General features: G+C 50.6%; 1 protein-coding gene and 1 long non-coding RNA gene across 7 annotated transcripts in view; one reads left to right on the forward strand and one right to left on the reverse strand.

Moving 5' to 3' along the window:
- Window positions 1-1,474: 1,474 nt before the first annotated feature.
- Window positions 1,475-25,891, reverse strand: LOC128056255 (uncharacterized). 4 transcript variants are annotated; one of them, XR_008200159.1, is made up of 5 exons: window positions 24,853-24,980; window positions 17,448-17,547; window positions 8,325-8,497; window positions 4,885-5,012; window positions 1,475-2,581 (listed from the first exon to the last, which is right to left on the reverse strand). It is a non-coding gene; the product is annotated as an uncharacterized LOC128056255 (long non-coding RNA). The 4 variants fall into 4 exon arrangements; XR_008200160.1 differs by lacking the exon at window positions 24,853-24,980 and adding an exon at window positions 18,639-18,854; XR_008200161.1 differs by lacking the exons at window positions 17,448-17,547; window positions 24,853-24,980 and adding an exon at window positions 25,877-25,891.
- SIM2 (SIM bHLH transcription factor 2) overlaps window positions 25,691-26,763 on the forward strand; it is a 64,186-nt gene continuing 63,113 nt past the window's right edge. For all 3 annotated transcript variants that reach the window (XM_052648952.1, XM_052648961.1, XM_052648942.1), the window contains exon 1: window positions 25,691-25,914. In XM_052648952.1, the coding sequence (XP_052504912.1) occupies window positions 25,740-25,914 (175 nt within the window). In that variant the 5' untranslated portion in view covers window positions 25,691-25,739. The remainder of the gene's footprint in view (window positions 25,915-26,763) is intronic.

The following is a 26,763-nucleotide window of genomic DNA, read 5'->3' on the forward strand; positions in this document are numbered from 1 at the left end:
CCTGTCCATTGCCAACTCCCAGAGTTTACTCAAGCTCATGTCCATTGAGTCGGTGATGCCATCCAACCATCTCATCCTCTGTTGTCCCCTTCTCCTCCTGCCTTCAATCTTTCCCAGCATCAGGGTCCTTTCAAATGAGTCAGTTCTCCCCATCGGGTGGCCAAAGTATTGGAGTTTCAGCTTCAACATCAGTCCTTCCAATGAATATTCAGGATATTTAACAGCCACCCCCCCCCCCCCCCATATCTGGAAATCCATAAAGCAGGAGGACTCTGACACTGGCTACCAGCCCAGAACCTCTGTGAGGCCTGACTCAGTTTATGTGGACCCTGATCTGCCCAGCCCTGCCAGCCTCTGGACCGCAGTGCCAGCTGGAACGGCCCTGTCTGGGGTCTCGCACCACTCCAACCATCATCAAGTCCTCTTAGCCGTGCCGCCAGCCCCCCACCAGGGATGAGACCCTAGCACAGCCTCCACTGTGCCTTCCCAGGGAGGAGCTGCAGCAGCTGTGGCACCCAGGTCTGGCCTGACCCATCCCACGAAGTTGCTAGCGATTGCTGAGAACTGCAGTCTAGAAGCATGCAGAGGCAGTGGAAGGAACCAGAAGATAAATGGCTTGCCCTTCCTGGCCCCTCCCACTGCCCCACCCCCACCTACCCTGTTTGTTCCAAGTCGTTTCCTTGTTGTTTAGTTGCTAAGTCACGTCCAACCCTTTGTGACCCCATGGACCGTAGCCTGCCAGGCTCCTCTGTCTATGGGGATTCTCCAGGCAAGAGAACTGGAGTGGGTTACCATTCCCTTTCCAGGAGATCTTCCCCACCCAGGGATCGAACCTGGGTCGCCTGCATTGGCAGGCGGATTCTTTACCATCTGAGCCACCAGGGAAGCCCTCGTTCCAAGGAGCAGTGGTTAAACACAACCTCAAGCTGTGGCCAGCGGGGTAATGACCCACCTGTTTCCTCCTCTCCCTTTGGCCTCACTCCCCTTCTCCCTCACTCTGGCTTCCCTGGGATTGTACTACCATCCCCACCCCCTAGAAGAGTATTCACACACAAGTTTTGCTGCAGGCTGTGTTTTCTGGGGCACCTGGACAAGCCTTGCCCCAGCAAATCGGCACCCCTCAGCACAGCAGTGAGGAGCTGTACCCTGGGATATAAACTACACCTACCCAGTTTGACCTGGGTTTGATCCCTGGCTGGGGAAGATCCCCAGAGGAGGAAATGGCAACCCACTCCAGTTCTCTTGCCTGGAAAATCCCCATGGACAGAGGAGCCTGGCGGGCTACAGTCCACGGGGTCAAAAAGAGTGGGACACGACTTAGTGACTAAACAACAATGAAAACAACTTGGAAAAAGCTGGGTAGGTGTTTGTTTATATCCCGATCTCGTCCGTTTCCTGGAACTGGGTGTTTGAGGCAAAGTCATCTATACCCATTTCCTAGGATGTAACAAAGGACCACACACTGAATGGCTTCAAACAAGCAAAATTTATTCACGCATAGTTCTGGAGGACAGAGGTCAGAGGTCAAGGCCCTGGCAGGGCTGTGCTCCCTCCCAGGATCCCGGGGGAGAAGCTCTCCTCTCCTCTTCGAGCCTCTGGGGTGGACTGGCCCTCCTTGGCCTCCTTGGCTTGTGGACGCATCCTTCCGTCTCTGCCCCCATCTTCCTATCGTTGCTCCCTCTGTGCATCTGCCTGCCTCCTCTGCCTCTGTCCCTTAAGGACCCTCGTGATGGCATTTAGGGCCCACCTGGATGATCACTGCAGATGATGACTGCAGCCATGAAATGAAAAGACGCTTACTCCTTGGAAGGAAAGTTATGACTAACCTAGACAGCATATTAAAAAGCAGAGACATTACTTTGCCAGCAAAGGTCTGTCTAGTCAAGGCTATGGTTTTTCTAGTAGTCATGTATGGATGTAAGTTAGACTGTAAAGAAAGCTGAGTGCCGCAGAATTGATGCTTTTGAACTGTGGTGTTGGAGAAGACTCTTGAGAGTCCCTTGGACAGCAAGGAGATCAAACCAGTCAATCCTAAAGGAGATCAGTCCTGAATATTCATTGGAAGGACTGATGTTAAAGCTAAAACTCAATATTTTGGCCACCTGATGTGAAGAACTGACTCCTTGGAAAAGACCCTGATGCTGGGAAAGATTGAAGGCGGGAGGAGAAGGGACGACAGAGGATGAGGTGGTTGGATGGCATCACCGACTTGATGGACATGAGTTTGGGTAAACTCTGGGAGTTGGTGATGGACACGGGGGCCTGGCATGCTGCAGTCCATGGGGTCGCAAAGAGTCGGACACAACTGAGCAACTGAACTGAACTGAACTGGATGATCCAGGATGACGGTCTCCTCTCAAGATGCTCAGCTTACACCCGCAAAGTCCTTTTATCAAACAAAGTCTCACTCACAGGTTCAAGGGACTAAGATGTCAACATATCTTGAGGAGGGTGGCATTTTCCAATCGCCCAAAGAATTGATGCTTTTGAACTGTGGTGTTGGAGAAGATTCTTGAGAGTCCCTTGGACTGCAAGGAGATCCAACCAGTCCATCCTAAAGGGAATCAGCATCCTCCTGCTTCTGGTTGGAATACACAATAAAGAGAAAGAAATTTTAAAAATCCAATGAAATGCTAACCTTATCACCAAACAGTTCTAGGGAAAAGAAGCGTGAGCAGAAAAGAAGTGTGAATGTTTCCATTTCTGGGGCCATCTGGGGCACAGGAGAGACCCCACTTTCAATCTTCATGTCAACATGTGTTATTTCTTCCTCGAGAGAAACAAAATGGAATAATCCAGCATCGCCGGGTAGAAGAGCTCACAAGCGCAAGAGCCAGGGCTGGCTGCCCACCCCTGGCCCTTGGCGATGGGATCCGCCCACGCACCACCCCTCCCTTGCCTCCCACCAGCTCATTTCAGCTCCTCTGGGCCTGAAAGACCCCAGCCCTGCCATAGCTGGAGTGGAACTGTCAGTCCCCCCATTTAAAACCCATCTGTGAGAGGCTCATAAATCACACCCTCGGAAAACTCACTCCTCATTATAACTCAGCAGAGAACAGCTCTGTTCAGAGATTTAAATAAATATGAGCACATAGTAAGTTGGTTGTTTTTTCAGTGGGGGGTTCTATGTAAGGGAATTTTTGCATCATATTCTTTCAGCTGTTCATGTTAATAGAGCCAGGAATAATGACAGGCCTGTCTCCACATGCAGCCATCCCTACTGTCAATTAAGCAAGTGGCCACTGAATACTTAATGTGATTTCAGGGGAGCCAAAAAGGTCCCCCAATAACTCTCCCCTCTGACCTTGCAAAACAACTCTGTCAATGTCCCAAATTCTACAATTAGAGCTTCCTTCCTTTGGGCTTCCCTTGTGGCTCAACTGATAATGAATCTGCCTGCAATGCGGGAGACCTGGGTTCGATCCCTGGGTTGGGAACATCACCTGGAGAAGGGAAAGACTACCCAGTAACTCCAGTATTCCGGCCTGGAGAATTCCATGGACTGCAGAGTCCGTGGAGTCGCAAAGAATTGGACACAACTGAGTGACTTTCACTTTCACTTTTCTTTGGACTGCCCCTGGTCAAAACTGATGCCATGGAACTTCCCTGACGGTCCAGTGGTTAAGATTCTGCCCTTCCAACGTAGTGGCTGCAGGTTTGATCCATGGTTGGGAAACTAAGACCCCACATGCCACGTGGCCTGAACAAATTAAAAGAACCAAAAGCCACACTGGTATCGCTAAGAAGGGCCATACGGTTTTTTTATTTGGCTATACTAGGTCTTAGTTGCAGCATGTGGGATCTAGTTCCCTGACCAGGGACTGAACTTAGGCTCCCTGCATTGGGAGCTGAGAATCTTAGCCACTGGACCTCCAGGGGAGTCCCCCAGTGGGGACTATTAAGCAGGGTTCACGTACACATTTATCCTAGCATTTTCTCAGAGCAAGGGTTATGGTGGCCGTGCAAGATTATCCACTGGGTGGACAGGGAGCCAAGATTGAGGGGAAGGTGAAGAATCAAATGCAAGGCTGAATCCTGGAGGAGGTCCCTGTGACTCGAATTTCACACTTGAATGTATGAAGTGCCTACCTTGTGTCCAGGGAGCTGTTCCACCCTCAGGGCCACCTGTGGGGTAGGGACCGAGGCGCTTCCATTTATGAGCAGCCTGGGGTGTAAGTCCATGCTTTCCCACCTAAGGTGACACCCAACACGTTACCAAGGCGTATATTCCTTGTTAAGGTAAGTTCCACAAAAGAGCAATCTCCACACCCTGAGCAAGTAGGTGCTTTGGGGCTGACCTGCTTCACGAGATCTACTCACAAAATAGACAGAGACGGACACACAAAGGAATGCCGAATCTAAGAGGGGGCCGGGGAGAAGAGAAGGGACTGGGGGTCTCCAGTTTTCCGTGACCAGAAGCTGGGCAGGAGTCACCAAGAGCGAGGACAGGAATGGGCAGGAGCTGGCAGGAGCTGGCAGGAAGGCCAGGAGGGAGACAGGGCTAGCGTAACCAGGAATCTGAGTGGTAGAAACTGGCCTGAACCACGGCAACAGGGACTGGGTGGAGCTGTCCTGAGGTAGGCTGTGTGTGTGTGTGTGAGTGTGTGTGTGTGTGTGGATGTGTGTGTGTGGATGTGTGTGTGTGGGTGTGTGTGTGTACTCGGTCAGGTCCCGCTCTTTGCGACCCCATGAACGGTAGCCCGCCAGGCTCCTCTGTCCATGGGATCTTCCAGACAAGAATACTGAAGGAGGTTGCCATCTCCTTCTCCAGGGGATCTTCCCAACCCAAAGATCAAACCAGCATCTCCTGCATTGGCAGGCAGATTTGTTACCACTGAATCACCTGGGAAGTCCCAGAGAGGGACCCAAATCTGAGATTCTCACCCCAAAAAAAGCTTTGAATAATTCCAAGGTGAACTGTATGGACAAGAGGGAACTTCCCCATCTGTTTGGTAAAAGCAGGCGTAGATCCTCTTTGGCAGGAAGGCTTCTCAGGTTAGTTTGCAGGAATCCTACAAATTAAAATTCAGCACAAACAAAATCAACAAATATTTGCGAAGGCAAGTCACTATGAACAAAAGCTAACAGAAACAAGAAACAACAGCTGTAGGTCACCAAGAACCATAGATGTTTCCATTGTAGCAACAGCATGCAGAATTGTGAAAAATAAAACATCTAAAGAAAGGATACAGTTATAATTTATGAATAAACAACAGAAAAACATTAGATATCAGTTGGTAAAATCGGATAAAAACACACAGAACTTTTCAAATTAATAACATAACTGTTGGATAAAAAACTAAACTCAGTGGGTGTGTTAAACAGTAGATCACAGTGTTAAAGAGAGAATTCATGAAATGGAAAATACATCTGAATGACCTTTCTAGAATACAGCAGAGAGAGAGGGATAAAGATATGAAAAAGTATAAAAGAGATAGAAAAAGAACAAGATCTCACACAGAGCTTGGCACACTACGGCCCGTGTGTCAAATCCAGTGGGCCATCTGCTTTTAATAAAGTTTTAATGGCACCACCACACAAATTTGATTGTGTGCTGCCTATGGCTTTTTACACAATACAATGGAGCTATATATTGGAGACAAAGATCATATGGCCTCCAAAGCCTAAAATATTTACTCAGTGGCCTTTTACAGAAAAAAAAAAAGTGCCCCTGGACTAGTACATACATGATTGGGAACCCAGGAGGAAAATATAATATTTTAAAATATAATGACTACATTTTCCAGAACTGTTTAAAACATGTAGCCACATCACCAGAAAGTACAATATATTCCAAGTAGGATAATTAAAAAGACTCATGTTTGCAGAATGGATTGAACTGTGTCCCTCAAAGATTCATTCAAGCCCTCAACCTCAATACCTGTGAACGTGACCTTATTTGGAAACAGGGTCTCTGCAAATGCAGTCAAGTTAAGAATCTTGAATGATATCCTGAACTTGAGATGGGTGCTAAATTCAATTGCTAAGTGTCCTTACAAGGAAAAAGGAGAAAGAGAGGCAAGGGAAGGGTACCAGGTGGCTCAGTGGTACAGAGTCTATCTGAAATACAGGAGATGCAGGGGATGCAAGTTTGATCCCTGGGTAGAGGAGATCCCCTGGGGGAGGAAATGGCAACCCACTCCAGTATGCATGCCTGGAAAATCCCATGGACAGAGGAGCCTGATGGGCTACAGTCTGTGGGATCACAACGAGTCAGACCTAGCTGAGCACATGCACACGCGCACACACACACACAAGCAGTGATACAGATGCCAGGAAGGCTGTGTGAAGACAGAGGCAGAGCCTAGAATGATTCAGCCACAAGCCAAGGGATGCCTGGAGCCATCTGAAGCTGGACAGAGCAAGCAAAGAGCCCTCTCTAGAGCCTGTGGAGGGAATGCAGCTCTGCCCACACCTTGATTTTGGATTCTGTCCTTCAGAACTATGAGAAAGTAAATTTTTGTTCTTTCAAGCCACCAAGTTTCTGGTCATTTGTTATTGCAGTCCGTGGCAACTAACACAGATTTTGTTTAGTGTGGAAGAATAAAGATGACTCCAAGTTGTTTGGCATTCTCCATACCAAGAGATATTTATCTCCCCTCTTCTTGAATCTGTGTGTTGGCCTGTGACTGTCTTAACCAATAGAATATGGCAGGAGACTTCAGAAACCCTGGCAGATTTTGCTTTTATGCTTCTGGGAGCCTTGAGCTGCCTCATAGAAGTACAGCCACCTGCTGAAAAGAGCCCATGAAGAAGCCAGAGGAAAGAGAAGGGGGCCCTGGGCCTTAATGGAGAAAGAAAGAAAGAAAGGCTCTGCTCTCCAGCATTCCAGCCAGCCCAGCTGTCTAGACGTTCCTGCCACCCAACACTTTGGAGCTGGCTTCTTGCTTTGCCTCCCTCCTGTCCCCTGCCACAAGCCTGGTTCTCAAAATGAGAGCCTCTCATGCCTTCTCAACCCCAAGGAACTTCCCCAGAGAAAGTCATGCCCAGAAGGTCCTATCACAGCTGAGTGAGCCATCTCAGTTGTCCCAGCCCAGCTGAGCCCCAAAAGGACTGCAGTCCTAGAGAGCAGAAAAACCACCCAGCTGATCCCAGTCACTTCACAGAATCACAAGCAGATGAGGCATTGACTAACTTGAAAAAGATGTCCCTACAGATACAGGAACTGCAAGCAAAACAAAGCAGAGATGAATGGCTGGTTCTTCATTCCTATTCTCAGTAGATGAACTTATAATAATAAACTCTTAGACATGTATGAGTAGGAAATGTACAGGCAAAGTTAACTCTTGGGTCTTAGTATCATATGACTCTAGTTTTGTTAACCATATACAAGGAGTGTATTATTATTATTATCATTCACCTCTTTGGTACCTATGTAGATAAAACTACTAATCAAATAAAATTAAACCAACCCAGACAGTATATTAAAAAGCAGAGACATTGCTTACAAAGGTTCGTCTAGTCAAAGCTACGGTTTTTCTACTACTAGTCCTGTATGGATGTGAGAGTTGGACTATAGAGAAAGCTGAGCGCCAAAGAATTGATGCTTTTGAACTGTGGTGTTGGAGAAGACTCTTGAGAGTCCCTTGGACAGCAAGGAGATCCAACCAGTTAATCCTAAAGATCAGTCCTGCATATTCATTGGAAGGACTGATGCTGAAGCTGAAACTCCAATACTTTGGCCACGTGATGCGAAGAACTGACTCACTGGAAAAGACCCTGATGCTGGGAAAGATTGAAGGTGGGAGGAGAGGGGATGACAGAGGATGAGATGGTTGGACGGCATCACTGACTCAATGGACATGAGTTTGAGTAAACTCTGGGAGTTAGTGATGGACAGGGAGGCCTGGCACGCTGCAGTCCATGGGGTTGCAAAGAGTCGGACACAACTGAGCAACTGAACTACATGAAACATCAAATGGATAAATACTGAGTCTAAAAAATTAGTGAAACAAACTCACATGGTTAAATATGTGCCTCAGGACCAGAAACCCGACCACCAGGTGGAACTGTAGAAGTGAGATGGCATCTCACTTTGGGTAATCATACACACCTCATCTCATAGTCAGAAAGGAAAAAGCCCACTGTACCCGAGAGAAACAAACAAAACAGGGCCAGGCAAATAAAAGGAATCTTGAGCCTTTCCTGTAAGTTACTGGCTCCCAGGCAAAAACAACTTTCTCCCAGACTTCTGCAATGCTGCTGCTTGGAGATCTGTCAGGACCTTTGTGGATATGACAATCGTGATAAATTTGCTATTTTTCTGCCATGCACAGACCAACTGTAATCTCAGTAACCTTGGTAATTTTGAGAATTTTTTTTACCTTTAGATACATGTATGTATTTTTTGATGATCTAATTCTTTTAGCCCGTGGAGATTCTTAACAGATCTTTTTTGAGTACACTTCTTTTCTAAATACTTTTGTCTCCAAATCTTCTATTTGTGGAGTTCCAAAGCTCAGGCAAAGCAGGCAGAGCAGAAGGTGGGAGCAGAAACCTGGATGGAAAATAGAAGAATTAAGTGAACATCTTATATGTTGAACAGCTGTCTCTCCCACTTAAGTTCCCAGAAAACTGGAATGAGGTGCAATTTCCCCAGACAAGAAATGGGAGGATTTGACCAAAAAGAAACTAAATGGCCCCAGTTAAAACAATTATGGGCCTTCCCTGGTAGCTCACCTGGTAAAGGATCCACCTGCAATGCAGGACACCCCGGGTTGATTCCTGAGTTGGGAAGATCCCCAGGAGAAGGGTTAGGCTACCCACTCCAGTATTCTTGGGCTTCCCTGGTAGCTCAGCTGGTAAAGAACCTGCCCACAGTATGGGGGACCTGGGGTTCAATCCCTGGGTTGGAAAGATCCCCCGGAGGAGGGAATGGCAACCCACTCCAGTTCTTGCCCGGAGAATCCCACGGACAGAGGAGCTTGGTGGGCTACAGCCTATGGAGTCACAAAGAGTCAAACTCAGCTGAGCGACTAATACACACACACGCGAAACGATTATAGATACTCACAGCCGGGCCCCCAGAGAAAAAACTGAATAGCTTCTCAACCACCCCACATGGAAGCCCAGCTGCCCGCATGTCCTTCCAGACAGCTCAGAACTGTCAGTCAGACCCACTCTCTGATCTGGCCAAGATCTCTTCCTTTTCTTTGTTTGCTCTGCTTTCTGGTTTTGTTCTATGTTCCATTCTTATGTTATCATTGACACTGTCCTCTAACATCACGTTACCGGCTTTTTTTTTTTTTTTCCCCTAGCATTCTAACATGACGTGGCCTCTAACATGATAGGTAGAAAAAAAATCAACAGGGGAAAAAAGAGATATATGTGAGCAGCAGAATCAGAGCAGTAAGCAGTGTACTCCCAAATTCCAAGAATTTCAGTGAGTAACCTTACCTGGACAGGTAAGTAGTTAGTTTATCTTGAGATGAAATTTTCCTGATTCAGTGTAGTGTTAGTAGCTCAGTTGTGTCCGACTCTTTGTGATCCCATGGACTACAGACCACCAGGCTCCTCTGTCCATGGGATTCCCCAGGCAAGAATACTGGAGTGGGTAGCCATTCCCTTCTCCAGGGGATCTTCCTGACCCAAGGATCGAACCCGGGTCTCCGGCACTGCAGGCAGATTCTTTACTTCCTGAGCCACTAGAGAAGCCCATTCTGATTCATGACTGGCCTCCTTACAGGAAGAGAGGAGAACACAGAGACACACGGCAAGAGACCCTGTGAGAATGGAGCCAGAGATCAGAGTGCTCCAGCTACCAATGCAGGGAGGCTTGGGGGCACCAGAAGATGGAGGAGGCATGGAAGGAACCTTCCTGAGAGCTTTCAGAGGGAGCATGGCCCTCATGACACCTCGATTCCTGATCTCCAGAACTGCAGGGGAATAAATTTCTATTGTTTTTAAGCCACCAAGTTTGCGGTATTTATTACAGCAATGCTAGGAAACTAATGCAAGCCATGCTGCTAGAGATGCAAAAAATTAGAACCCCAGGCCTGCCAGAGAGGAGGAGCCTTGAGGCTTTCTAAGGCTCAGGATTGATAAAAAGCTTTCAATTGAGACCTCAGGTCTATACTCTGAGAGAAAGGGAAATCAGATTTAGTCTGAACACTGGCCCAAATTGCAAGCATGAACAATGCAAAAACATGCATATGAAACATGTGGAGCTCACTGTAAAGATCTAACATAGGTATTACTGGAGTGGGGACAAGATGATGGAGGGGATAAAGAGAAGTGATATTTGAAGACAGACTACTGAGAATTTTCTAAAATGACAAGAGACATCAAAGCACAGAGTCGAGCATGATGAATAACAACAACAAAAAAACGTATTTCTAGGCGAATCAGTAAAACTAATGAAAACCAAAGACAATGCCTTCTATTGGCCATTGATGATGAGGTGGCCTTTGATGAAATCCATAATTTCATCAGAGGTTTACAACATGACGTATCCTAATTCTATCCTGCTTTCTTTTATAGACAGTATAGTCAAATACTTTTACACAGAGAGAGCTTTCCCCCTGTTAACCTGTTTGCTTACCTCAGATGTATTTATACTATTGTATTTTAACACCTTATCCATGTTCTCTATTATCATTCTTGTCCTTCATGATTGGGTCCACAGTTGGGCAGTTTTATTTCTTTCGGTTGAATTTAAAGACCCACACTTTCACAGCATCTAATAATTCCTTTCTATTTCTATTACATTGCATTCATGAAGTCTATGATCCTCTTTCACCATTTTCTACCGACTTTCCAAAATTAATTAGGAAGGGATCAATAAAATATTCAAAGAATTCGACAAAGCCCACTGAACAAGTGAAGAACACAGTCCACTGAAGCTGTTCTGTGGACCAGCAGGGACCACCACCAGGCAAAAGCTCTGAAAGCTCCTCCAACAGCTGATGCACCTGAGGCCCGGGGAGATGGGTTACATACAGTGTGGGAGTAGACGATGCTCAAAGTCAAATGCATGATTCTGTGCTCAGCTAGACAGTCCTATCCCCAGTGACCCCAGGGCAGCTGCAATTGGCAGCTGAGATATTATTTCTCCAGAAGCACAAGCCTCTTTCCTCAATATGCAAGTCCTCATTTCCTACCAGGACTCAAGTAGTAAAATGGGGTAGACACAGAAACCCCTGTGGATATTCACTTCCTCGTTCCAAGTAATTGACATTCAACCTATGTATATTTCAACTCAGGGTATGTAGGGACATGTGAGCATTTTATTTTATGATTATATCTACAGCCTTTTAGCATTTGACGCTGCGAGTTGAACTCATGTTTAATGCATAAACTCAGAAAGAAAATCTGATTGATAGGATAGATTGCTAATAGATTTAAGGAATCATTTATAGTTATCAGGCTAGACTCAAAAGAGCGGAAACTCTCTCCAAATAAATGAATAAGTGGCAAGTCCTTTACAAACTGAATAACTCAGCAAGTACTCGACAGGAAAGGAAAAGCTCTCTGAGTGAGTAAGCCTGGCTTTCGCTCATGCTCCTCCTGACCCATTAAATTATACAAGGGCATCAGTCATTGAAAGCTAAAATTAACACCTACGGGTCCTGCCAGAGAGCTCTGATATCTCCAGTGGGAACTTTCCGTGCGCTTGTGACAGACCAACAGCCACTGGTGTTGCCATGGGGAAAAAATAAGAATTGAGTTTCCTGCCTTGGTTTTTCCAGCAACTGCCAAGTGGGCAGTCTGCTTGGCCTTTGGCAAGAGCTCTGCTCTGGTAACACTGACTCAACACATATGTACTGGCCATCTACTACACGACCAGTACAATGCTGGGAGCGAGGGGTAAAGAGGGGTACAGGATGGACAGAGCATGCACCCCAGGTCCAGGAGACCTGAGCCCCTAGACCAGCCCCAGGACTCATTCGCCACATGGTTCAGGCAGATCCTAGGCACTGGAAGAGTTCCCAGTGAAAGTCACACTACACACCGAGTGAGTAAGAGCTGGATTAAACCCCAGCTCTGTCCCTTACCAGCTGTGTGGCCTGTCTCTGTGGTCATTTAGAAACAGCCAGAAAGGCAGAAGTAGTTGGGATGGTCGAGTTAAAAGGGTGATCTGATTATTATTTCTGCCGGGTTATACTTATTTTCTTTAATTAGAGAGTAATTTTTGTACAATTAAATATTATATACAAGTTTAAGTATGCAGCTTGGTGAATTTTTCACATGAATCTCATGTAACCATCACCCAGATCAAGACCCAGAATATTCCCAACATTCAGGAGATACAATTTCTAAAGGGAAAATGCCAAAAGTCAAATCTCAGGACCTCTGTGAAGTCACCACAATCAGTGCTACCAACCACAGGGCTGTTTTCTGACTAGTTGTTGTTTAGCCACTCAGCCATGTCCAATTTTTTGGCAGTCCCATGCACTGTAGCCTGACCATGGGATTTCCCAGGCAAGAGCAGAGATGAGCTTAGAGTCTTATCTTTCTGGTGAACAAGCCCATTCATTATAAACTAGTCTGCTGGACATAAGGGTACAGATGAAACCTGTAAATGTGGCTTGGAACAGTTTGAATGTGTACTGAGCTAACTGACCAATACCAGGATGAAATCCATAATCTTGCCCTATCCTTAACACCAGACTCAAATGTACTAGTTACCCAGGCCAGATTATCCTTGCTATAAAATTCACAAAATATTGCTTCCCTCACAGCTCAGTTGGTAAAGAATTCACCTGCAATGGAGAAGACCCCGGTTCGATTCCTGGATCAAGAAGATCTGCTGGAGAAGGGACAGGCTACCCACCCCAGTATTCTTGGGCTTCCCTGGTGGCTCAGTTGGTAAAGAATCCACCTGCAATGCAGGAGGCCTGGGTTCAGTCCATGGGTTGGGAAGATCCCCTGGAGAAGGGAAAGCTACCCACTCCAGTATTCTGGCCTGGAGAATTCCACGGACTATATAGTCCACGGGGTCAGAAAGAGTCGGACACAACTGAGCAACTTTCACTTTCAAAATTTTTACAAGAACAAAATAAAAGTTGGAGGAACATTATTCATCAAAGCCAAAAGGTGGAAACAAAACACACGATCATCAACAAGCAGATAAAGAAAATGTGGACTCTCCGGGCAGTCCAGTGGCTAAGACTCCATGCTCCCATGCAGGGGGCCTGAGTTTGATCCCTGGTCAGGGAACTAGATCCCATGTGCTCCAACTGAGAGTTTGGATGCTGCAACTAATAGATTCTGGAAGCCGCAACTACAGACCCCACATGCTGCAGCAATGACTGAAGATTCCAAATGCCAAAAATAAAGACCTGGTAGAGTCAAATAATTAAAATATTTTTTAAAAAGAAAATGTGGTATATCCATACAGTGGAATATTATTTGACCATAAAAAAGGAATGGAGTCCTGATACATGCTACAACATCGATGAACTGTGAAAACATCATGCTAACTGGAAGAAGCTGGACACATAAGACCACATACTGTAGGATTCTAGTCACATGAGAGTCGAGAATAGGGAAATGCAGAGAAAGAAAGTAGGTTAGTGGTTGCTTTGGGCTACTGGTAGGGGTGGGAAGATTGGGAGTTAATAGCTAGTGGGGTTTCTTTTGGAGGTGATAAAAGTGTTCTAAAACTTATTTGTGAGGAGGATTGCACATATATGAGGATATATACTAAAAACCACTGAACTGTACACTTCAAATGGGTGAATCATATGGTTTTGCTGTTGTTCAGTCGCTAAGTCATGTCCAGTGCTTTGTAACTCCAAGGACTGCAGCACACTGGTCTCCTCTGCCCTCCACTATCTCTCAGAGTTTGCTCAAATTCATGTCCATTGAGTTGGTGATGCTAACTAACCATCTCATCCTGTTACCCCCTTCTCCTTTTGCCTTCAATCTTTCCCAGCATCAGGGTCTTTTCCAATGAGTTGGCTTTTCCCATCAGGTGGCCAAAGGATTGGAGCTTCAGCTGAAGCTCCAGTCCTTTCAATTCAAGGTTGAGACGGGCTTCCCTGGTGGCTCAGATGGAAAAGAATCTGCCTGTAATGCAGGAGACCTAGGTTCAATCCCTGGGTTGGGAAGATCCCCCAGAGAAGGAAATGGCAACCCACTCCAGTATACTTGCCTGGAGAATCCCATGGGCAGAAGAGCCTGGCAGGCTACAGTCCAGGGGGTCGCAAAGAACCGGACACGACTGAATGACTACATGTTCACTTTCTTTTTCCTTTAGGGTTGACTGGTTTGAATTATATGGTTCCTGATTTTAGTTAAAAATCATAACCCTCTTAGAAGCAGCTATTATCCCCATCGTACAGATCACAAAACCAAGGCTTAGAGAGAAACCAAACTAGACGTGACACCAAAGCTTGGATTCTTAACCATATGCAAGAACTCATCTAAAGAAAAACTTAAAAAAAAAGCTTTTTGTCATATTAGAAATCATTTCCATACGACAAATGACGAGAAACAGAAATACTAGCTTAAAAGCTGTGAACATTTCTAAGGTCCTTGGTACACATTAGTAGGCCAGATTCTCACAGGTAGGCAGAATGGACTGACTCCACGGCAGGGCCTCTTATCAAGTGAATGCGTGGCTGGGTGCCTGGCACACTGTGGCCCCCCAGGAATGTCTCCTGAATGAGTAACAGCCTGTTTGCAAGCAGGAGAGAGGGAGGCCTCCCCAATTCAAAGAACGACATTCTTTCTGAAACGTAATGTACAAGCTACTTCTAAGTGAGGCCAGCTCTAGACTACTTATGAATAGCCAGTGCCTGGAATATTCAGCCAAACTATCTGTTGTAGCCACCTTCACATGCCAGATGACTCATCAACAGGCTCCTGGTTTAGCTGACTGCAAAGAGGTAAAAAATGACCTAATAAAGTATGCCATGGTGCATCTGGGTGAACACGAATGGGCTTAGAAACGGCACCTATTCTTTTAGTGAGTAGTTCAGTGGGAGCAGTTTTTAGTGAGTGCAAGGGCTTCTGTCTGGATTATTTCATAAGTCCACTGCCCTAGTAAATGCTGATTCTCCACATAAATATTAGCAGCTGACATACTGTCACAGTCCACTAGAGCCCAAGATAAGTCAGACTGTAAACCCGATGCCTTCAGAAGCTACATTAGCAGTACAGGCTACCACACAGCCTTGACAAGCCCTGCCCTACAAACCTTTGGACCTCAATGAACTGCTTTTTCCTGCAGAGCCAAGTTTGGTAGCAACAGAGTCTGTCTTGAGAATTTCACCACTAAGATACCAACCCGTGGGACATCATCTGACTGTGCGTCTATGTTCCAATGGGTTCATTCAATCTTTCAGACTCTATCACATGGGATTTTTCACCGTGTTTATTCCCCTTTAAAGAAAGAAAAAATTTTAAAAAGCCCAAAACCTACAGGTATTAAAGATGCCCCTTTACTGGTCAACCACTTGTAAAAGAATGAAACTAGATCACTTTCTAACACCTACACAAAAATAAACTCAAAATGGATTAAAGATCTAAACGTAAGACCAGAAACTATAAAACTCCTAGAGGAGAACATAGGCAAAACACTCTCCGACATAAATCACAGCAGGATCCTTTATGATCCACCTCCCAGAATACTGGAAATGAAAGCAAAAATAAACAAATGGAATCTAATTAAAATTAAAAGCTTCTGCACAACAAAGGAAACTATAAGCAAGGTGAAAAGACAGCCTTCGGAATGGGAGAAAATAATAGCAAATGAAGCAACTGACAAACAACTAATCTCAAAAATATACAAGCAACTTATGCAGCTCAATTCCAGAAAAATAAACGACCCAATCAAAAAATGGGCCAAAGAACTAAATAGACATTTCTCCAAAGAAGACATACGGATGGCTAACAAACACATGAAAAGATGCTCAACATCACTCATTATCAGAGAAATGCAAATCAAAACCACAATGAGGTACCATTTCACACCAGTCAGAATGGCAGTGATCCAAAAGTCTACAAGCAAAAATGCTGGAGAGGGTATGGAGAAAAGGGAACCCTCTTACACTGTTGGTGGGAATGTAAACTAGTACAGCCACTACGGAGAACAGTGTGGAGATTCCTTAAAAAATTGCAAATAGATCTGCCTTATGACCCAGCAATCCCACTGCTGGGCATACACACCGAGGAAACCAGAATTGAAAGAGACACGTGTACCCCAATGTTCATCGCAGCCAGGACTGTTTATAATAGCCAGGACATGGAAACAACCTAGATGGCCATCAGCAGATGAATGGATAAGAAAGCTGTGGTACATATACACAATGGAGTATTACTCAGCCATTAAAAAGAATACATTTGAATCAGTTCTAATGAGGTCGATGAAACTGGAGCCTATTTACAGAGTGAAGTAAGCCAGAAAGAAAAACACCAATACAGTATACTAACACATATATATGGAATTTAGAAAGATGGTAATGATAACCCTGTATGCGAGACAGCAAAAGAGACACAGATGTATAGAATGGACTTTTGGACTCTGTGGGAGAGGGAGAGGGTGGGATGATTTGGGAGAATGGCATGGAAACATGTATACTATCATGTAAGAAACGAATCGCCAGTCTAAAAACAAAAGGATACCCCTTTAGTGCTACTTTACACACCTCTTGGACTACACTTTGTAGGAGTCTTTAAAAGGATGGAATTATAATTTGTATTTCAATACAGGAAATATCTAGAGAAAATGGAGGTCCCCTTCAGCTCATACTCCACAGGTTGCTCTCACATCCATGATGCTCTATCAGATCCTCCTGGCACAGTCAAAGGAAGTCAGGGAGACAGTCTTACCCAACCAGACCTTAATGATTTTATTTATTCCACATGGTCAAAAAACATGTTCGAACATAACTTGCCATAATTTTTCTGGTGATTTCTATGCATCACTTTTTAATTATGAATAATGTTTTCAGAGACACTCCTGAGAAATTTTACCCAAGGTTCCCTTGACAACCAATCTCATAAAGTATCGAAAGTGAAGCTGCTTCCACGACCAACAGGGAACATCAACTTTAAAGCGTAGATTCCTCAAAGATCCATTACTCATCTTTGCTGAGAATGAATCTCAGATTCACAAGTGCAAAGGGTCTCGGAGAAATTCAGATCTACCCACATAACTAACAAAATACATTTACTGTCAAACAAGGTTCAAAGGATTTTTGTACAAAAATAAATTTCCTAACTTTTACTTGGAGCATTTTTTTCTTTTTTTCTAGTGAGGGATTTTCTCTGTGTGTCTAAATTATTGCCTTTCTATCTTCTGCTGAAAGTTGTCAGTTTTTACTGACAACTTCCTGCGGCCATGGCAGGAAGAATCCTTTCCTCTTGACTCAATCCAAGCCACTCAGAAATTTAAATGTTTGTGCATGTTAATGAGCACAAATTTCCCTTTCTGGATTTTACTTAGGAAAATCCAAGTAACTGCTGAATCTCAAACGACAAAGTAAGAAAGATCCAAGTACAGGTAAAGGACAGTGGGGTGGGGTTGGCCTGGGAATTCCAGCACTTTCTGCAGGTGCAGCTTCCCTGGCTTCCACTTTCCTTCGTCAGAGTTGACAGCTTCTGCAAAAAAGAACGATGGAGACATCAAACTGAACTGAAACATAAATAGGTCAATTAGCTTTCAATGGAGCACTCTTTATGTGGCTTAGACAGGGAGGTATTTTCTGGTCAATTACTTTAAGTAGACATCAATAAACACTAAAATTATTTGTGCACCGGGAGTCAGGGCGCTGGGCTTTTTCCCTCCCTGGTCCTCAACTCTCCAGGAAGTAAAGCAGATTCATATAGGAGCTTTGCAGTGCTCACTGCGGATATTTAAGGCGTTCAACAAGTGTTTTCGGCTATCACTTTTGGTCTAGAACGTGCTGAGAGCCCCCGAAAGACGTGTAACCTGGCGCCTGTTGTTTCGCCAGGTCGCCAGACCACGCTCCAACGACTGCGTTCACCACCGCGCGTTTCTCTCCCCCCGCCTGCTTGTATTTATTCAAAAGTTAGATTTCGCAATAAACTCTCCTCGCCCCCTCATGCCAGCTCACGGCTTAGCAATCGGTGGGAACTCTCCAAAATGAAATGCAAGATTGAAACTAAGTCTCACACCACTGGAAGAAAAGTGTAATTAGCTTCGATCTTTGGAGTGGAGTAGCATTTGCACAACTCCACGCAGCCACTGCGCACACTCACACCCTAACGCCCCCGCTGTCAGGGGGAAAAGCGACAACAAAGTGCCCTTGAACTTGAAAAGCCGCCGGGTGCCCGAGGGCTCGCCTGGTTCAAAAGCTTCTCGGAGATAAAAACTGAGAATTCCGTAGTCAGATTAAATAATGTCTTTGTCTGCACCCTTTGGTCGAAAAGAACATTGGTGCTATAACCAAGATTTTTTGTTTGTTTCTGCCCTCTATAAAACGAACACAGCGCTGGAGTTGGGGCCAAAAAAAGTCCTAAACCGCAGTTTGAATTCACCCTGTAGTTTATCAGCTAACCGATACTTTTGCCAGGGAAAATACTCCTGAACTGAGAAAAAGTGTTACGTGAAAAAGTCCCCATTTATGCGAAAACGTGCTCCTCCTCCTGGGTATTTGTTCTGGCGACTAAAAGGAATTCTGTCTTGGGGCAGTTAAGAAGGGGCGAGGGACGGCGCAGGGGAGTCGCACCTCCCTCCTCCATCAGGGTACCACGCCGGATCTCCCTCCCAGATGGCGGAACCGCCAGCCTGAGAACCCGACTCCGGATCCTGGCTGCGGACGAGCGCGCGACACGGGGACGGCTCAGGGATCTTTGGCGAAGCCGAGATGAAAAGTACTGGCCTCTCCGTTTCCACGAGACTTCCATCCATCAACACGCGCCGGCTCTCACTCTCTCCCCAGACCTCACGCGGACCCCAGGTCCCTCCTTTCCACGACGAAAGGACCTCGGGATAAGGTCAGACAGAGTGCGGGGAGGATGACAGGCGGGCACGCGCGAGACAACGCCCGCATCCCTCACGCAACGCCTGTGAGCGGCCCGCACACCTCCCAGCGCGCACAGCCTCAGGCGCTCCAGCTCCGCACAGGCTTCCCTTCTTGCAAACGCGGGCCCTGCCCGGTTGTAGCCTGCGCCCCCGCGGTGAGCGCCGCGCTCACGTTTGCTCCAGGTCTTCCTCGTGCTTTGCGCCCCCACCCCCCCTGCCCAAGTGTACTGACACCACCTCCCCGTGCGCGCGGGCCTGCCACTGTTTCCAGAGCCCTGTCCCCTCCGCGTTGACTCAGCCTCTCCTGCGGCCGTGCGCATTGCGCCCCCTTCTGCCAACCTGCCCACGCCCGGGTTTCTAACCACGCGGGCGGTCCCGAGGCTCTGAGCCCGCAAAGGGCGGGAACCCCATCGCAAAGTCCGGCCGCAAGGATCTCTTTCCGGGCCCGCACCCAGAGTAGGAATCCCGAGTCCCTTCTGCGGAATTCAGATGACCTCTGGCGACAGGCATGCCTGAAGCTCGGCCTGTGGCTCTGAGGGGAACAGCAACTTCCCAAACCAGATTTCCTCCCAGGAAAGAGAAGGCCGGCCAGGGGGCCCCCGCCACCGCCTGCGTGCCCTGCGAGATAGGGCGCGGTCCCCTACCGGGTGCCCACCCCCCAGCCTTTCTGAAGTCCGGCTTTAGCGTCCGAAACCTCAGACGCGAGATAGCTCTCTGCTTTGGGCGTCACCACCTTCTCCTGGGATGGAAGAGTGTGTTCCCGGACACACACACCTCTCAGGAAACTCGCCTTCCATGCTAGCCCTTAAAACGAAAGAAAAAAGAATAAAAATAAAAAAGCAGGAAGACCATCACGCCCCGGGTGGGGCGGCCGCGCGCGCTCAGGCCAGGCTAGAGGGAGCGGGTTCTGCCTGCCCGCCCACCCGCTGGCCTTGTGTAACTTTACTAAACCACGAATGAACGAGCGTACCTCTTCCTACAGATTTGTTTAGATCAGGGCGGTTTCCCTCCATGTTCGCTTCGCTGTGCAAATAGTCCCTTATGTTAATTAAATATTAATAAAACGACTTTGTGTCCTCAAAGTATTTTAAGATTCTTATAGTCAGGCTTACCTTAAAGGTTGGCGATTACTATTACTACGTGCTAGGGGAAAAAAACTGTGCTTTCTTTGATGTGCAAAAATGGTCTCTGGTGGGGAGATTCGGGTTTTTTTTTTTTTTAAGGAAAAGTTTTGGTTGATGTTTTTGAAAGGAGGTTTCAGCGCTGTCGTTAATGAACTAATTGGTTTTCGGATTTCAAGGCGGTCTGTAACTGGTATAGCCACTGAGGAATTTCAGCTTACACCGGACTGGTAAAACCAGCATAAGGGTTTCCAGACGCGATCGCGGGCTCGCTGGAGGCGAAAAGCGAGGTTTTGCCCGGGAGTCGATAGGCCGCCTCTCCTCGAACCAGGATTTTGAGGCGACGTTTCTGTTAAGCCGGGGTGAGAGCACGCTGGGAGTTTGTTTCGGAGGCTTCGTGCCGCTAGGCCGTGGAAGGGTGGGAGGCCAGGGCTGGACACTCAGCGCCCCTCTCCTTCGGCCGGGATTCTTGGGTCGCTGAGCGCCGTGCGCTCCCACAGGGCCCTCGCGCTCTCCCCAGGACACGGGATGTCTGTCTGCACCGCGGAGGTGCCAAAGCGCCGGGCACCTTCTCAGGGACGAGGGAGAAATCGGGGCTAGGTCTGGGAGACAGGGAAGGAATGCAGAGGCAAGGGCTGCCCCCTCACCATCCCACCCCCAACCCGGGTAAAATCAGAAGAAGCGTGTGGCCGTGTCTCCAAGCCTGACCGCGCCTTCAGTGGCTCTCCGCGGCCCTCGCTAGGGACTGTGCTAATCACTATAATTACTAGTGGCACCGATTTTGATCTCTAAATGCCTTCGCCTGGAGGGAAGGAGAGAAGCAGGCAGCAGCTACTCTTTTCCTTGAATAGGAGGTCCCCTCTAGCACGCAATCCAAGAACCAAGTCCAAGAAGGACCGCGCTCTTCAGATTTCCAGGAGGCAGAATCAGCCTTGAGCAGGCGGGGATAGGCGACTGGGAGATGGGAATAATCCCCTCGCTGGGTGGTGCCTCCTTCCCTCCCCCCTCCCACCCTGGAGAGCCACTTAGGACAGACACCCTGCGGAGGACCAAACACTCAGCACCAAGTGACCCCAGGACCCCGTGCAGGAGGGCGGATCTGTCCTAGTTACTGAGACATAATCAGATAATCAGAAAGAAGCCGACCAACTCCAAAGCAAACACTTTTCTCCTACGGGGTAGCTACCAGTGAAATAACGTATTAAAAGCAAAACAAAACAAAAGGAAACTTCTCTCTTTTCACTGCTTGGGAATGAGTGAGCAGCGTGAGTTACTGACTGGGCTTCTGGAAGAATGAATAACATCATGAAATTGCTCTGGATACCTGGAATTACTTTTATACGACGGGGAGTAACATTGTAATTGTTGTCCGACCCTCTCTGGGAGGAGCAATGAGCCCAGGAAAAGTTGCTGACATCTCCACTGGTCTTCCACAGGGAAAGGAGTGAAAAATCGAAGTGCGTTTCTTGGATAGCTCAGACCAAAAACACCTGGCAGCCATGAAATAGTTATATATGTGAGGACGAACCCGAGCTGGATTTTCTGGAGTAACAGCATCGTGCTAATCGCCTGGGTAGACAAAGGCTTTATAAACCGAAGAGGTTCACACCTCGGTCGTCCAGCGTTTTCTGCTGGCTAAGCTTGTCGGGCGGTTGGCGTTCTCCCTAAACACCGCTTCAGAGATTTCAACTCCCTCCTCCAAATCGAGTGCGAGGCCTGCAAGGAGTCCTCTCCTCCCCGCCTCCTTAAGGACAAAGTCTTTGATCCCCTTCTGCCCTCGCAGCAGCCCATCCCTGGTGGAACGTCTGCGCGTTTCCGCCTTGATCTCACGCGAAAGTCGGTTTCCGCGGGGGATGGGCCGCAGGTAGGGGCCGGGCGCGGCCTGGAGGAGAAACAGTTGCGGAGCATCTGAAGCGGAAAATCCAAGCAGATGTGGGTCGGCGGGGCCCCTCCCCCTTCCTCTCCAGGCCTCAATTTCTTCCAGATCAGTTTCCTAATGGAAAATTTCTAAGAGGTGTTGTGGGGGGCGGGGGGGCGGCCGGCGTGCAGAGGCGTGCTCGTGCCCCTCGGAGTGCGCCTAAGCTCTGGAAGCAGGACGGGTGGGGACTGGTGGCGCCGCACAAGCAGGCCCCCGGCAAGCCCTGCAGAAGTTTCTTGGACTCGATGTGTCCCACCTGCCCTCTTCCGGGCCCCCAGCCTCCACGCATTCCAGACTCTGCCCACTCCTTCCGGGCCAGGAGGACTGTTTCTGGGTGATGCCCGCGACGGTGGGGTCTTTCGTTGCCCATGCGAGCCCGTCTCTGTGCTCTGGGCGACGCGCTCGGCTCTCAAAACATAGATGAGAAGGGACTCCCTGCCCCCCAGGAGCCGTTGAGCAAGGAATACGCACTGGGTGTTCCCGCCGGCGGCCGCTGGCTGACATTGCAGTTAGCGCGGGGTTAGTGCTTTTCCCAGTTTACAGAGACCTTCTATCCTGTGGGTGCCGTCCCAAGTGTCTCCTGGGCCCCAGGATTTTCCCTTCGGTGGGGAGTGCCCTGGGACCACCTTAGCTAGGCTCAGGGGTCCCTCCTTCCCCATCCCACGCAGACAGCTCTAGGCTTCCCCCCTGGGGAAACCCCGAGGTCTGCGCCCAAGTACTTTATTTCGGGGCTGCTGTGTGAGAGTCCAGGCCCGTCACCGCGCGATGCGTGTGTGCGCGTTTTGAATGAATATATTGTGGGTGGGGGTGATACAATGCCCGCTTGGACGTTTGCTGGGGCAGACTGTGGTCCCAGACAGGACCCCACAATCCCCCATGTGCGAATCTTCAAACGCCCCGGTATGCTACATCTCACACGACACGATGCGAACCTGTCTCACCAGCGCCCACTGTGCAGACCGGGTATCGACATCTCCAGGACCGTTTCCTGTAAAATCCGGGAACTTTGGTTTCAGGAACCTTTCTGTTCCTGTTAACTTGTCGACTTTCTCCCACTTCCACTTAGCCATGTTTCTGCGATCCGGATAATCCCTTTCAAGCTCAGAAGGAATTCTCCCGGGTCCATAATTGAGGATCGGAAATCGTGGGGGTGATGGGAAGCCTTAAATTCCCCCTGAAGCCAGGAAGGTGCCTGAGCGCACTCGGGGCGCGGCCTGTGCGAGGGCGGCGGGGCCCAGCGGGCAGTTCGTCCCCTCCTGGAGCCCCTTCTCCCGGAAAGCGGAGGACCACCGCTGTCCGCGCAACCGGGTGCGGGATTCCCGGCCCAGAAGCGGGCCGGGTGGTGCCTTGCCTTTCGGCACTGCCTACCCGCGCGGCTCGCGCGCCCGCCCGACCCTCTGCGCGCACGGCTGGAAACAGGAAAGCGCTCCTGGATCCGAGACCCCAAAGAAAAGGGCTAGTTCCTTCGTGCGCCGGGCATTTGTTTGGTAGGGGGCCACCAACTCCGAAGCTCCCTGGGCTGGATGGTTTCGAGTAAGACCACGGCTGTGGGTTCCGCGGGACGCTGGGGCAGGCGGGGGCCAAGACGGGGTCTGCGCACCCTGTCCCGCCCACCGAGGGAGCTACGGCGCCTCCAACGCCATCGAACTTCTGACCTTCAAAGGGGGTCCCTGGAAAAGGTCAGGGGCGCCTGCAGCCGACGAGGTGGCCGAAGGGCCTGCCCTCCAGACGCCGGGAAGGGAGGCAAGTTCCAGGTCCCTGTACTGCAGTGGGCGCGCTGAGTAGCAGGCTCCTCCCGGGCCAGGGGAGAAAAGCCACCAAGGACGGAGATCCTAGAGCCTGGCCCCGCGGCTCCGGAGTCTCCCCTCCCGAGCTGACCTCTAGATCGGGGGCCCCTTACAGCCCCAAGCCCACAGCCTCAGCACGTGGCCGAGGAACCCTAGGCTTCGTTGCCCTGCGTCCACTGCGGCTGCCCTCTGACCCCGCGCGCCAGGAAGAGTCCTCCTAGTGCCTGCGTCCACACCGCGTTCAGAATGGTTCAGCCTTCTGGAAGGGATGGGGGTGTGTGCGACCTTCGCGACGGGGGTACTTAGGAGGACGCCCGGGGTTGCAGGCAGGGGGTTGGGATGGGAGGGGATACGAGAGGAAGTCCAAGCTGGCCCTGAGGGAAAGCGCCCTGGAGTCCTACGTCCCGCGGCCGGCCGCGTCTCCAAGGGCGCCTCCCTACTCCGCCTGCCTTCTGTCCGCATCACCTCGGCCCCAGCAACGCTCGTCCGATGCGCCTCCCTCGGTGCCTGTCGCCCCGCAGCACCCGCTCCAGCTGCATGCACTTCCCTGAAATTCCTGCTGCCCTGGATCGGGCTTCGGGAGCGGGTACCGGTGAACCCCGTTCTCTCCGCCTCCCAGGGCAAGGCCTCAGCGGTAGGTTCGGCTCCCCACCCACCCCCCGGCCCCTCTTTCCGTGCGATCCGCGCATCTCCGCGGCCTCCGACCCCTCCAGGGCAGGCGCTAATCTTTGGCTCTCGCGTTTGGAGGAGAGAAAGGGAAGAAGGGTCACTTCCGAGCCTCATTCGCGCCGTTTCCTGAGATGGGGGGCACTAGGGGGGCGCTTTTCTTCCCCCTCTGGCCTCCCCGCCACACTTTCGGCTCTCCCTGCGAACTGGGGAGAAGCGGGGTCCCCGCGCGGGCTCGGGGATTCATCCTCCACCGCGGGGCACTCGGGCCGCGCCGCCCTGTAGCTGCCCGGGAGCCGCCGAGAAGGTCCCGGCACCCCTTCCCCCCTCCTTCGTCCTCCAGCGCCCCCCATCCCCCGCCCCGGTGTCCAGGTCCCGCGACCCGCTCGCCCGAGCCCGTCCCCGTCGCGCGCCCCGGGCACTCACCGCCACTTCCTCGAGGCCCGGAGTGCGCGGGTCTCTCCCGGGAGAGTCCCTGGAGGCGGAGGTGCGCCTGTGACTCCGGGGCCGCGGCGGGGTCTGGAGGCGAGGTTGGCCGCCCCCGCCCCCGCCGCGGTCCCTCCTCCCCCCCTCTTTCCGCCCCCCCTCCCCACTTCCCCGGGCCGCGGCGCCCGAGCGCTCCGCCCGAAGGCGGGTCCGCCATAAACAAACGCGTCTCGGCCGCACGTGGACCGCGGAACTTCTGCGCCTGGCGGCAGATCGCGGGCTCCGGGCGCCGCAGCTGCGGGCACAGGGCACCGCCAGGGAGAGCAGGCGAGCGCTCCCGGGCCGGGCCCAGCCGCCTCCGCTCCCCCTCCGCCCCATGGCTCCTCGGCCGCCGCCGCCCGTGCCGCCCTCCAGTTCGGAGGGGCCTCGCGGCAGCGGGTACGAACACTCGGCCAAGGACTAAAAAACACAGCACCGCCGCCTCCTCGCCTGCCACTCTCCAGCCCTGGAAGGAAAGCCCGCGGCCCGGAGAGACGAGAGGGAAGGAAGGCAGAGTGCGGTCGAAGCGAGCGGGGAGCCAGGGCTCCGGTTCGCCGCGGGACAGTTCGGCCCGGAGGAGGCTGCGCCCCGGGGCGGCGGCGGCGGGCGGAGCGCGGGGCGGCGCCGCCGGATTGCGCCGACCTCCCGGCCCGCGCGGCTGCAGAGAGGCGCCCCGGTGTCCCCCGGGTCGGCCCCGCGCACCTGCTCGCGCGGCCGGCGCCCCACACCCCCCGACCCCCACCGCCAGGTATCCCGCGCCCCCTTTCCCATCGCCGCCGCTGCAGCCGGAGCGCAGCTCCGCGGGCCTGGAGCACCGCCGGGTCTAATATGCCCGGAGCAGAGGCGCGATGAAGGAGAAGTCCAAGAATGCGGCCAAGACCAGGAGGGAGAAGGAAAATGGCGAGTTTTACGAGCTGGCCAAGTTGCTCCCGCTACCATCGGCCATCACCTCGCAGTTGGACAAGGCGTCCATCATCCGACTCACCACGAGCTACCTGAAGATGCGCGCCGTCTTTCCCGAAGGTGAGAGGCCCGCAGGTGGGCGGCCGGGAGCGCTAGGAGGCCCAAACCGGAGCCGGAGCTCTCCCAGAGGGGCGGCTTGAGTCTCCCGGGCCGCTGCCGGAACATCTGGCGGAGGTCGCCGCGGGGAACTTCGGCTCCTCCTGGAGTTGAGGGGCCAGGGGCCTGGTCCCCAGACTACCAGACCATCCTCTGGCCCAAGACTGGAGAGGGACGAACCAGGAATCGCTGCATGACTGTGCGAGTCCAGCCTGATCTTCTTTCGTTTCCTCTTTCTTTTCTTCGTTTCTTTAACTCCTCTTTTATTCTTTCCTTCTTACTTCTCTTTGCATGAAGGAGAAAGGGCAGTGTACCTCGGCAGGAACTGAAGGGTGTTTGCCGGTCGCAGCTGGGAGAGACTGGAGTACATACCGGGAGGCCCTGCAGGCCGAGCTCCCAGCAGAGCACTTGGGGAGCCTGGGCCTCAGAATGAGGCCTCCCCGGTTGTCTGTTCTCTGCTGAGCTTTCTCGAGGCTGGGATTCCAGAGGTCAGGGTGGGAGAGACCCCGCTCAAGGAGGTGAACCCAGATGAGGCAGGAGAGACAGAGGGAGGTGGTTCGTTTGGAAGTGGCAGGCGGGCCTGAGCAATCTTCTTTTCTAGATGGGAATTACAAGCCCGGGAGGGGCAGGTGCCCTGGTGGTCAGGGGTCACCAGGACCCTCCGGTCCTGGCAGGCTCTCCGTGATCAGACATGGTGGCCCACTGGGCAGGGCACTCCCTGCCCGACTGGGCCTGTGGGTGCATCGTGGGCACCTCTGGTCTGGAAGAGGCCTGATCACCGCAGCGGCCCTTTTGGTGTCCCTGTAACTCCGA

This window comes from Budorcas taxicolor, chromosome 1, assembly GCF_023091745.1.
Source record: "Budorcas taxicolor isolate Tak-1 chromosome 1, Takin1.1, whole genome shotgun sequence".
Classification (NCBI taxonomy): domain Eukaryota; kingdom Metazoa; phylum Chordata; class Mammalia; order Artiodactyla; family Bovidae; genus Budorcas; species Budorcas taxicolor.